This window comes from Carassius gibelio, chromosome B4 (genome assembly GCF_023724105.1).
Source record: "Carassius gibelio isolate Cgi1373 ecotype wild population from Czech Republic chromosome B4, carGib1.2-hapl.c, whole genome shotgun sequence".
NCBI lineage: Eukaryota > Metazoa > Chordata > Actinopteri > Cypriniformes > Cyprinidae > Carassius > Carassius gibelio.
This window is the reverse complement of record NC_068399.1, coordinates 10,179,265-10,192,330: the sequence shown is the minus strand read 5'-3', so window position 1 is coordinate 10,192,330 and position 13,066 is coordinate 10,179,265. Positions and strand designations below refer to the sequence as shown.

Sequence of the window (13,066 nt, the reverse complement as noted above, 5' to 3'; positions counted from 1 at the left end):
AGTCATTGGTTCAATTCCTAGGGATCTATTTAAATCTATCAAATCTGTAATAAAATTGCATAATATTTAGAGGTCAGCCAATAGTGGTTATACCAAAATTTATAACTATCATTATAAATGGATTTTTGCCAATTAATCGGAAACAACAATAAATGGTATCGGCCTCTAGTAATAATGGTTTCATAAAAATCTTTGGCTCAAATCACAGAAAAACTGCTATCTGGTCCAGGTAATGTAATACATGTTCAAGAGTGAATAAACTGTGGTTGCCATGAATTGAAGTCTTGTCATACAATCTACAAAGTTAAGCATTAAAAATCATATATGTGCTACATCTCTGAAAGGAAACACATCAGAGCTCACAGACATGACTATAATTCTGTTTCTCCTGATACTCTAGCAGCTTCCCTCCATAATCCTTTATATTTTATACCTCTCTCCCATTTATTTTCCTGTAGCTTGTGTGTGCTGTCTCATTCCCTCTGCAGATCTCATGTGTGGGTTCTCCTGCGTGTAGGAGTCTGCTGACAGTGGCACACTTAGGGTTATATAACAGCTGATTGTGTTGTCCACTAATGACCTTCAGTAGCTGTTCATATGTCATTACAGTGTTTACTGTAGCTGTGATTGACACAATGATCATATCCCCCCACACACGCATGTATTAATTGTTTTTACTGTCATGGAAGAAACCGCTCATTGATTTCCATTGTTTTTACACTGAGCTAATTATATTGTCTATACCTCTAACCCTTACAGACACAATGCATTTAACATTTTATGCATTTGCAGGATGTATTTTTAAGTATTTATTTATTTTTATTTAGAGCAAATCAGAGTATATTCTAGCCAAGGTATATATTTACTCAGTATGGGTCTTCTACTGTATATATGCTTTCACATAAAGGGCATAAATGCAATGAATAAAGTAGTGCATGTAAGTCATGTACTAAAGTCTACAGAAGCCATACAGAATGAAAATACTGAGATCAGTCAAAGCTTTTCTTTAGCCATTAATGAGAGAAGTGATGTCCTATTTGTGAATGAATCATGCAGTCGGATCTCTTCAGGGAATCAGTTGATCCAGTTCACAAAATAGATACGTTTCCTGAATCAGACTAAAAGATAATAAGTTGAATTTGGTTTGATCCTCACAATGAAGACTTCAGAAGGCTTTGTATGTAGAGTCATGTGGATGACTTTAATCATATTTTTATGCTGCTTTTTACATTTTTTATAAAGCTTGAAAAGCTTCAGTTACTATTTCTTTAGCAGAATAAAGTCGGATCAACATGACGAACTTGATTTTTGGCTGAACTAATCCCTTAACATTATTTAGGTCCGTTAGCAAGCAATTTTTCTCATGGAACTATAGCAAGAGCATTTTGTCCCCAATGTAGGTGTTTTAAGCTTTACTATCATAGTTCTCACATTCCATCGCATAAAAAGATAGCAAATTTTCACTCAAGACAACACACATACACAAGAGCATCTAAAAGAATATTCACTCACACACATCCACACACTTAGGGTTAAGCAGTCTAAAATGGGTAACAATTGTAATTAGCGTGCACCAATTGTGTTTGTTTGTGTGAACAAGCCTTAAACAATGTATATGAGTTGGTCTTTTTCATTAAACCAATCACATAACACAATCCCACTGTCAAGATATAGAGGAAATTTATGCTCAAGGCTCAGTACTAGGGCCGCTACTCTTCACGCTTTATATGTTACCCTTGGGAGATATCATCAGGAAACATGGTGTTAGCTTTCACTGTTATGCTGATGACGTTTCTAGCATTTGTAAAACTGCATTTTTCCATCTCAAAAATACATCTAAATTACAGCCTATGCTGTCAATGTCAAATGGAGAAGGTTAGATTATTGTAATGCTTCATTGGGTGGTTGTTCTGCACGCTTAGTAAAACTACAGCTAGTCCAAAATGCAGCAGCAAGAGTTCTTGCTAGAACCAGGAAGTATGACCATATTAGCCCGATCCTGTCATCGCTGCACTGGCTCCCTATCAAACATCGTATATATTTTAAAATATTGCTTATTACTTATAAAGCCCTGAATGGTTTAGCACCTCAGTATTTGAATGAGCTCCTTTTACATTATACTCCTCTATGTCCGCTACGTTCTCAAAAAACTCTGAAACATTGTTCGGGAGGCAGACACGCTCTTGCAGTTTAAATCTAGATTAAAGACCCATCTCTTTAACCTGGCTTACACATAACATACTAATATGCTTTTAATATCCAAATCCGTTAAAGGATTTTTAAGCTGCATTAATTAGGTAAACCGGAACCGGAAACACTTCCCATAACACCATCTGTACTTGCTACATCATTAGAAGAATTGCATCTACGCTAATATTAGTTTGTTTCTCTCTTATTCTGAGGTCACCGTAGCCACCAGATCCAGTCTGTAACCAGATCAGAGGGTCACTGCAGTCGCCCGGATCCAGTACGTATCCAGACCAGATGGTGGATCGGCACCTAGAAAGGACCTCTACTGCCCTGAAAGACAGCGGAGACCAGGACAACTAGAGCCCCAGATACAGATCCCCTGTAAAGACCTTGTCTCAGATGACCACCAGGACAAGACCACAGGAAACAGATGATTCTTCTGCACAATCTGACTTCGCTGCACCTTGGAATTGAACTGCTGGTTTCGTCTGGTGAGAGGAGAACTGGTCCCCCAACTGAGCCTGGTTTCTCCCAAGGTTTTTTTCTCCATTCTGTCACAGATGGAGTTTCGGTTCCTTGCCGCTGTCGCCTCTGGCTTGCTTAGTTGGGGTCACTTCATCTACAGCGATATCGTTGACTTGATTGCAAATAAATGCACAGACACTATTTAACTGAACTGAGATGACATCACTGAATTCAATGATGAACTGCCTTTAACTGTCATTTTTCATTATTGACACACTGTTTTCCTAATGAATGTTGTTCAGTTGCTTTGACGCAATGTATTTTTTAAAAAGTGCTATATAAATAAAGGTGACTTGACTTGACTTGCCTTTACCTACAGCATGAGAATGCACCTTCAAGACCTTCAAGAACAAACCAAACTGTGCTGACTCATTACTGAGCTCTGGATTTAAGTTGAAACAATATTTATAATAAAGAAAAGTCTTCTTCAAAACTCATATATTGGCTATTTTACAGCGGCTTTTGATATGGCTCGCCCAATAAGAATGCAGAGCTAGATTTAACGTAATTAATGTTTATGTTATGAATGTTTATAGGAAATGTTTGAACCCTGAAACAGAATTTCAGGGAAATTTTTATGAAGGTATTTTTCTTAGATGAGAATCCCAACAATTTAGGATAAAAAGCTCTATTGAATTAATAAAATGAAATTCCGAATAAATCTTTCTGTTCTGTCACCAGCCCTAGTTAATGTTTCACCCTGGCCAGAAGTATTTTTTTTTTTAATAATGGTCATTATAGTAAAAGCTTCATAAATCATACAAATTAAAATAAACTGTGGAAGTATGCTATAGTGCTACTATTAAACTTCTCAGCACATTGTCATTTGGGTCAGGTATAGAAAAGGATCGTATCATACCACTGTACATTTTTAACATGGTATACAACACATGCTGGACCCACTATTCATAACCTGTAGGTATGAATGAAACACTGTACATATAAATAAAGAGCATCCTAACTTTTGTTCAGCTTTATATTCCATATGTCAAAAAATTAATACAAGAACAGACATCCCTCCAGTACTCACGTAGGAAGTGTTTCTCCAGTAAGGCAATTTCCAAATGACCCTTGACCTCATTGAGACGTTCCGATTCGTTCCTCAGGTCATGCATGACAGACAAGGACCCCAAACCAGCCTAGAAAAAACACACAGGGTTATTGACAGATAAGATGCTAGAACAAAGCACACATACACTAGTCTCTCCGAGCTGTGACTTACAGAATACCAGTCCTCTCTATGATGTCTTCCTCCTGTTTTAGTGAGATAAGGCTCAGACTGGAGGCCGGTCTCAATGACAAACATAGACTGTAATATTCTGACTCACTGATAGCACGGCATGAACCTGCTCTGACTCCATCCCGCCCCATACACACGCACACGCACACACAGGCTGAAAGAACGCAAGATCTGCAGAAAGACGAGCCGCAGTGAGAGAGAGATAGAGAAAGTAGGTGAGTGAGAGATTAGGAGAGAGGGCGGCACTGCAGAGAGAGACAGAAAAGCAGACGTATCTCTTTAAGAGGCCAATGCGACTGACAGTGCAGGCACGCTCTCTTCTCTGACACACACACGCGCGTTTGGTCTCATAGCATTAAAGCTCTGACGGTAAAATGCTTGCTTCACGCAATTTGCAGCAGAATTACATCCGATATGATGAGACACATATATAAACATAAGCAACAGTAGGGGAAATACAAAATAGGAAAATGTGATAGCAAATTAGGGATCCACATGGAAGAAAAATTAGGCAATGAGAGAGACCTAGAAGAGCACAAAATAGTGAAAAAAATAAGAATTTAAGCAGCAAAATAGCTTGATCATGGGCACTTAGTTCTGGGCTGTGTTTCCCAAAAGCATCGTACAAGTTGATCGTCGCTCCAATGGTTTCAATGGGTCTACTATGTACTTAAGCTAACGATGCTTTTGGGAAATGCTACTCTTGGCAACAGGTTTTTACGAGCCAATTACGTGCGCCATAAATGTCATGTGACCAATCACCCTGGAGCCACAGGAACTCTTAAACCATCATACATGAAGTGAAAGTGGTGACCCATACTCGGAATCCTGGCTCTGCATTTAACCCATCCAAAGTTTACACACACACTGTGAACACACACCCGGAGCAGTGGGCAACCATTTATGCTCTGGTGCCCGGTGAGCAGTTGGGGTTCGATGCCTTACTCAAGAGCACCTCGGTTGTGGTATTTGTGTGGAGACTCAAACTCGCAAAGTTTGGATTGCAAGTCCGAATCTCTAACCATTAGGCCACGACTTCCCTCAAATAGCATAATAATGCTAATTAAACTTCGAGGCTGTTGAATGCTTGAATCCCATTGGTTGACAAACATTCTAAGGTGTGCAAATATTTTCCGGGGAACAAAAGGCTTAAGTAGTTCCAGGCAGGGCTCAACTGCATTACACGTCCATGACACTTCACCAAATGATTTCAGCTATTTCAAAAGGTCCTTACAGCTTACAACGGCAAAATAAGCAAAACCCACAGCGACAGGGAATGAGCAAATAACAAGAAGTTAAAACTGGTTAAAACAAGTTGGCTCCAGTACGTTGAATTATTAGAAATTGATGGTCACCTGAGGTGTAACGGCTGCATTACCACATCAAGTGTGCATATTCCCTGATAATTCTGTAGTCAATTATTCCTTACTTAATGCATTAACTAATGTTAACTGCTGGGATACTTATTGAAAAGTGTTACTCATTAATCAGTATTAATCAGAATACCGCCAAATTCCGAATTATATATATACAGTACAGACCAAAAGTCTGGACACACCTTCTCATTCAAAGAGTTTTCTTTATTTTCATGACTATGAAAATTGTAGATTCACACTGAAGGCATCAAAACTATGAATTAACACATGTGGAATTATATATGGAATTATGTACATAACAAAAAAGTGTGAAAAAAAAACTGGAAAATATGTCATATTGTAGGTTCTTCAAAGTAGCCACCTTTTACTTTGATTACTGCTTTGCACACTCTTGCCTTTCTCTTGATGAGCTTCAAGAGGTAATCACCTGAAATGGTCTTCCAACAGTCTTGAAGGAGTTCCCCGAGAGATGCTCATTTTGAAGTATCGCATGAGAATGATGGAAATGCCAAATTTTAAATAAAAATCCCTTAATTCGCCAAAAAGTTTATTACAGTCACTTGAACTGGTTTTTGACAAGGGTTAATGCAAATAATGGGAGATGGCAATGCATTTTGTGAATAAATTCTTCCAAACCCATCAGAAATGTCATGTGACTGTGCTATGGGACAGCAAATCCTTGACTAACCACTGGACCAATATCATTCCACAGCATCTGAAATGTTGTTATGGTATGTAAGTTTTTCTGTATAATTGCCTACCAGAAATGTCTACCACAACTGCGAAAGAGAACGTCATTACTCACGCGCTGTTCTCGCACATGCTCGGCATGAACAAGCATAAAGTCGTGGTTTAGACAGTGTGTGAATGATTCCTCTTTCACTTCTCCCTGCATTTATGATACACACACATACGATTATATCAAAAATATAAAATCACGGCAAAAACCACAATATGATCTGCAGAACCACTATATATATTTATATATATATATATATATATATATATATATATATATATATATATATATATATATATATATATATATATATATATATATATACTGTATATATATATATATATATATAAACCCCAACCTTCCCCTCCACCCCATCGTGAAAATAGTATTATAAATAAATTGGCATACTCCAGTTTTACAAACAACTTAAAAAGAACAGTACGTTCTTGATTTCCATCCCTACTAGCTACTGTAATCTGCATCTTGCACCTCTGTGACACAAAACAAAGTGTCCTAAAAAAGATATGTCAGAAGGGTCATCAGTAGAGCATGAAAGAGGCAGTTTCCAGCAGAGAGTCAATCAAACCCCTGCTTGTGTGAAAAACTGATCTCATTACCTCCAGCCTTCAGGGACTCATCAGTGAATGAATCTAAAAGTAAAACGTGTTGCAATGACACAGTCTAAACTACATGGATATACACTATCGGACGAGAGTTATGTTGGCTCCATGTGTGTCTGTGTTTGTTTGTGTGCGCCAGAGCTATTTGGATAAGCATGTGAGTGATGACTCACTCCTCACAGCTGCCCAAATGTCACGGCACTCTGTTAGCAGGCTGTTGCATTCAAAACTAAAGCTGCCTGCGATGCAGGAAATAACCAATGCAAACACATGCAAATGGGGTGGCAAGACTGGTCAGCTTTTTAGCATGTGAGGAAAGTTAGGTTACACACTTCCTTAAAGCCATCACAAAAGTATATTGATTTTAATCACCAAAACAGAAAGGTCTACGGAAACTATTTTCACATCACCCCACTCATTTTTAACACCAGCACACCAGCAGATAAATTAGAAAACTATTCTTGAAGCTATAGGTGTCTTTACACTGTTATCTTAAGCTTGCTATGTATAAACCAGCCCATAACGGCCCCTAGTATCAAAATATGTTGTAATTGCAGTGTAAATGCAATTATTCCACCTCTAAGCAGCATTAAACAATCTGTGGAAAGACACCTAAATGCCACATGAGATGGTTGTTGTCATTGGTTGTTTAAGTCATGTTTCTTGTCTCTCATTAGTTGGTTCTTGTCATGTGACCTGTATTGTTTGATATAAATAGCCCTCATGTTGCAATTGTCTCCTGTCGAGTATTGAACTGTGCAAGCTACTGTTGGTGAGTTTGTGTTTCTGTTCAAGCAAAGTCAAGTCTTTCTTCGTTTGTCTGGATTTTGGATTTCACCTTTTTTTAAATAAAAGCTGCACTTGGGTTCATCACAACTTGTTTGTTCTTAGTGATGGGAGAAATGAACCATTTCGAAGCTTCGAATTAACTGAACCAATTGCTTTGCAAAATGATTCACTGTTTCAAAAGCGGCCATCGCTGCACCACGTAATTTAATGCGCATTTTAGAAGATTGCATAAACAAATGCTGGATGGAAACACCACAATGTGCATAAAATCTATAAATGACACAATTGAGAAGGATAAACTTTTTATCTTCTAAGAACTAATTTGCATTAACTACAATGGAAACACATTTACCGAATAAATTCCACTATGCGCCTCAAAAAAGACGTGACTTTGCACGAAAGGATGGGATAACTTGGCTAACCAGCGGAATGATCTCATTGCACAGGAATTTTGTTTTGGTTGTTTTGAAATGCCTGAGCAAAGTCTATCATCAAAGTATTTCTGTATAATTGTTTTACATGACTGCATTTATAAACAGCAGGCATCCACCATGGCAGCATTTATTTTGTTTCGTCCGCTCCTTCTGAGGTGCAAGCAGTTTATGTGAATGTGAAAACTATTATATTAACTGGCTTCTCCTACTTTTCTTAGTGATATTTATTGCCAGTTTATTAGGAAGTAATGATTTTGTTTTCTATGACTCGTTGGATGGAAACGGTGCTTTATTCGCAAACGTTTTATGCAATATTCCAGTTTTGTGCGCGAGGCAAATTTGAATCTTTGGATGGAAAATAGCTGTTTAGAAGTAGTTTTCAAACTAATGGATTAAGAACAGAATTTAGTAAGGAAGCAAATATTAAAAAACCTAAATAGGATTTCGGCTTGAGAGGATAAAACAACTTGACTCTTGAGTCATAACATTCATGGCTTCTTACGTCTGGTACCCACAGTTTTTCCAGTGACAATAGTAAATATAAAGCTGGTACAATTTACTGTTGTTTTAACCAGTTAACTTTTAATGTCTAGTAGCCTGATGCTGTTTTTTTCACTATGTACATCAATATATAGCACTGTTAACAACAGTAAAATAATAAAGACTTGAAAATATCAAGATGTTTTCACTAATTTAATGTGGTACAGGTGATATCTATAAATTTCAAGAAAAAAAAAAATATAGAGAGAGTGCAAGTCTTCTGAAATTTTGTTTAGTCTGTTTCCCACAAAAGCTTTTCCAAGACCTTTTTATCAGCTTCCACCCAAGGTCTTCTTCTAATATTGCTCATGGCCTAAATCCATGCTGAGAGGAGGATGAGAGACTTGGCACCTCTCTGTATAATGTATACATACTAGGCATCTACATTCTAAGACGGTATCTGAAAGTATAATTTACATTTATGCATTTGACAGACGCTTTTATCCAAAGTGACTTGCAGTGCATTCAGGCTATAATTTTTTTTTAAATCAGTATTTATGTTCCCTGGGAATTGAACCCACAACCTTTTGCGTTGCTAACACAATGCTCTACCACTGAGCCACAGGAACATATCATAACTGACAAATCATAAAAAAACTCTTTATGGCCTGAAATTATCTTGTTTGAAGAATTATATGTTATCATAAGCACCACTTTTCTTGCTGCTCTTGGTTGAGACAGTAGGCCTTTCTGTGTGGAGTTTGCATGGTCTCTCCCTATTGGAGTGGCTATTCTCTGTGTGCTTCAGGTTTCTTCCACAGTCTAAAAACATTGCAGGATAGGTGAATCAGAAAGACTAAATTTCTGGTGTGAATGTGCATGTGGACCAGCCATCATTTCAGGGTGTTTTCCTGCCAATTGCCCGATTCTGGTATAGACTCCAGCATCCCCGAGACCCTACTTATGAGAAGTGGTTTGGAGACTGGATGGATAGACGGAAGATTTTGCTATCTACAATTGTGAATAGGCAGCGATGCCTAAAACTACTGCCTAGGTGGGCAGCTCATTTGGTTTTGAAACAGAGCCATGGTTGAGGGATGAGCATTGAACACACTACCATACAATATGACGCCCTACAGCATCCGAAACATGTGCTAGAGAGAAATCCCACAGACCTGTCACTCAACGTCTCAGTTTACATTTCCAAAACACACGCTCATGTTGCAGATGGAAGCAGAGGAAGTAGGCTCATCTGTGAGACACTTATGCAACACCGTGACTAATCTGAGGCGACATCGTTGAGGGAAAGCCTCAAAATACACAGCACACCAAATTACAGAGATAGGACCTCTCAGAAAACATCTCTAACATGATTACGGCAAATCATTCTTCCATAAACCATCTGTGAAATGAAAAGGTACCAGACTGAAGCTACAGTGTCTGGTGTGAACAGGGTAAAGTGCATTAAAGCATCATTAGCTGCAATGGCTGAGGCCTTCCTGTATTTCTTAGGAACATCTGCACAGTTTAACTAGGCGAATGAGATAACGGCGAGACAGAAGATTAAACAAGCTCTTTCTGCTTGGCTGAATTATGGAAGATAAAGAGGTAGTTGACATAAAAAGGTCAGACTAACTGATATATAGGAACTTCATCTACCTTCTAAGGGGCTGGTTGCACATAACACATTTTTGCATTGCTCTACACTACTATTCCATTGTTTTTGTATGTAAATGTACTAAATTGATGCTTTCGATCCGTGTTCATGTCTTGCACATGACCCAGCATTAAAAAAAAAAAAAAATTCATTTCAAACCTTGCATTGTATTACTCTATTCTACTGCTCTCTATTCCATTGTAGCTAAAGCTTGTTGCACACCAGAAGAGAAGTGTCATGCTGTGATACATTGTGGCTAAAGACACCAGTCAGCAGTCTGAAACACTGAATCTAATCACCCAAAACGGCAAAAGTTCAGTTAAAAACTTTAAGTTCTATTGATGCATGTGAACTTTGGTGTTTGAAAACTGAAAAAGGAAAGGGTGATCTATATTATCATAGCTATTTATAAACAGCATATAGGCTTTATTCTAGACAAAGTCAAATATTTTGGTGAAAAATTCTATCTGGAGTAATTATGTGCATTAATAATAATTTAGGACAAATATGATTTAATTTAATGGAAAACTAAGTGAGAAGCATTCTTTTTGTATAGCCTCCTGATATGGACATACGGTATGTGTACACTCATAGAAATCAATGTGTTAGAATTTTAAACATGTGGCAATGGTGCTATGCCGCTCACCTGGTGTGTAACCCCCTTAACACAACATTCTAACAGCCGTGGAAATTATTTAAAACACTCTGCATAGGCAAGAATTCCATGCACTACACAAACAGACTTTTGGCGGTATTCGGTAATGCTATATATTGCGGTGACTAATATGCACGATATTGTTATCGTGGGCACTTCTAAATACCGTGAATAAATATACATTACAAATTGTTCCGAATTTGGAATGCATTTTAAGAATAGTATTCCCATTAGCTGCTTAAAATGCACAACACTGCTGTATGCTGCTTGAAAGAGCGTCTTTATAGTTCTTTTGCACTTTAATGTGCAAAACATTTAACTTTTATATATTTTTCTGTATTGCTTTATTGTTTTAAATGTTTATTTATTTTTGTTATAAGAACAAAAAAGTTATTTAACCTGTTTTATGACCAAATAAAAGCATTATCAATTAACCGCAACAGGAAAATTTTATAATGGCATATCCCTAGTGGAGAGATTCAACATTGAAAACAATTTCAATTGGGTTTACCGTAAGCATGTTTCTATGCTAACATTCTTACATTTTCAAACTTTATAAACAAATATTGGATAAAAATATTACATTTTTAAATAGTGTTATTGGTACCTGTCAGTCCTGAATAAAATATATCTATAATCTATATTTCTCTAGACTCATCCACCATCTCGGATGTACAGTATAAATTCGGATTTCTTTTTCATAACTAAGCTTGAGGCAATATGTTCAGGGATTGCCTGATCTAAAAATGATACAGTTAGCAACATCAGCCCTCATGGCTTTTGTTTGACATTGTTGTACAGAATATAGATCAGCTGTGGTTCCGCAAAGGCACACTTTGAGGGCCTAAAATAAGACATCAGGTTTAAATCCAAGTCACCGTTACCTTAGATGGCAGCGTAATCTTGTTGGAAGCAAACATATGAAACCTATGGAAACCAACCTTCTATAATTCATGTATTACATAACTAACTAGTACGCTAGCATACAGACGTTCTTAAATGAGTTATTCATACTTCATGCTTCCTCAATAGAAAGCTGTCAAATGTAATGAGAGTGTGTGTAATTACTTACAGGGTTTATTTGCTCGTCATTGTCTCGTATTGAAGGTCGAGGTCTCAGCAGCATGTCTTCACTACATTCAGTGTCCGAACCCGTGGGGGACTCGGGTAAATCCAGGAAGTCATCTCGCTTTGGACCACGGAATCTTATTTTGTCCAGCCGCTTTAGCATGTTCAACACAGCTGCTTTAGGCTTTACCTTAACATTGTGTATGGCAGCCCTGCAGGATCAACAAAAAGTATCAAGGATAACAGTAACACATCTACAGAAACCTTTAAAAGTAAGAACAAACTGTTATATTTTAAAGAGGAGACAGGTGCTACACTGCAAACCTTCCCCCGAGATTAATCTCACTTGCACATAATGAAGATGCAAAGTGGCTTTATTACAGTAAGCCAATAGTACAGACAGACTGATATATATCATCCTGTCAATTGAATTAGACAATTTTTGTCTCATTTGAGATCACTGGCATTGGCTTATGCTCATGTCGCTATTGTGTATATGTCTCAGCAAAGTTGTTTTCATTAAAAAATATTAAATATAAATTATTTCTACTAATCATTAAAAAATATTGTACAAACCCGATAGCAAAAAAGTTGGGACACTGCACAAATTGTGAGTAAAAAGAATGGAATAATTACAAATCTCATAAACGTACATTTTTTTCACGATAGAATATAGATAACATAGTAAATGTTGAAAGTGAGACATTTTGAAATGTCATGCCAAATATTGGCTCATTTTGGATTTCATGAGCGCTACACATTCCAAAGAAGTTGGGAAAGGTAGCAATAAGAGGCCGGAAAAGTTAAATGTACATATAAGTAACAGCTGGAGGACCAATTTGCAACTTATTAGGTCAATTGGCAACATGATTGGGTTTAAAAAGAGCCTCTCACTGTGGCAGTGTCTCTCAGAAGTCAAGATGGGCAGAGGATCACCAATCACCAAAAATAGTGGAGCAATATCAGAAAGGAGTTTCTCTGAGAAAAATTGCAAAGAGTTTGAAGTTATCATCATCTACAGTGCATAATATCATCCAAAGATTCAGAGAATCTGGAACAATCTCTTTGCGTAAGGGTCAAGGCCGGAAAACCATACTGGAAGCCCGTGATCTTCGGGCCCTTAGATGGCACTGCATCACATACAGGAATGCTACTGTAATGGAAATCACATCATGGGCTCAGGAAAACTTCCAGAAATCATTGTCGGTGAACACAATCCACCGTGCCATTTGCCGTTGCCGGCTAATACTCTATAGGTCAAAAAAGAAGCTGTATCTAAACATGATCCAGAAG

The 13,066-nt window shown here is 37.6% G+C and overlaps 1 protein-coding gene across 3 annotated transcripts in view; it reads right to left on the bottom strand.

Moving 5' to 3' along the window:
* Positions 1 to 13,066, bottom strand: part of gramd4a (GRAM domain containing 4a) — a 51,484-nt gene that overhangs the window by 33,862 nt on the left and 4,556 nt on the right. For 2 of the 3 annotated variants that reach the window (XM_052555267.1, XM_052555268.1), the window contains exons 2-3: positions 11,778 to 11,985; positions 3,746 to 3,854 (exon numbers count right to left, since the gene is read on the bottom strand). In XM_052555267.1, coding sequence (XP_052411227.1) covers positions 3,746 to 3,854; positions 11,778 to 11,985 — 317 coding nt within the window. Of the gene's footprint in view, positions 1 to 3,745; positions 3,855 to 3,937; positions 4,208 to 11,777; positions 11,986 to 13,066 lie in introns of those variants that run through there. The other variant, XM_052555269.1, reaches the window with a different exon arrangement.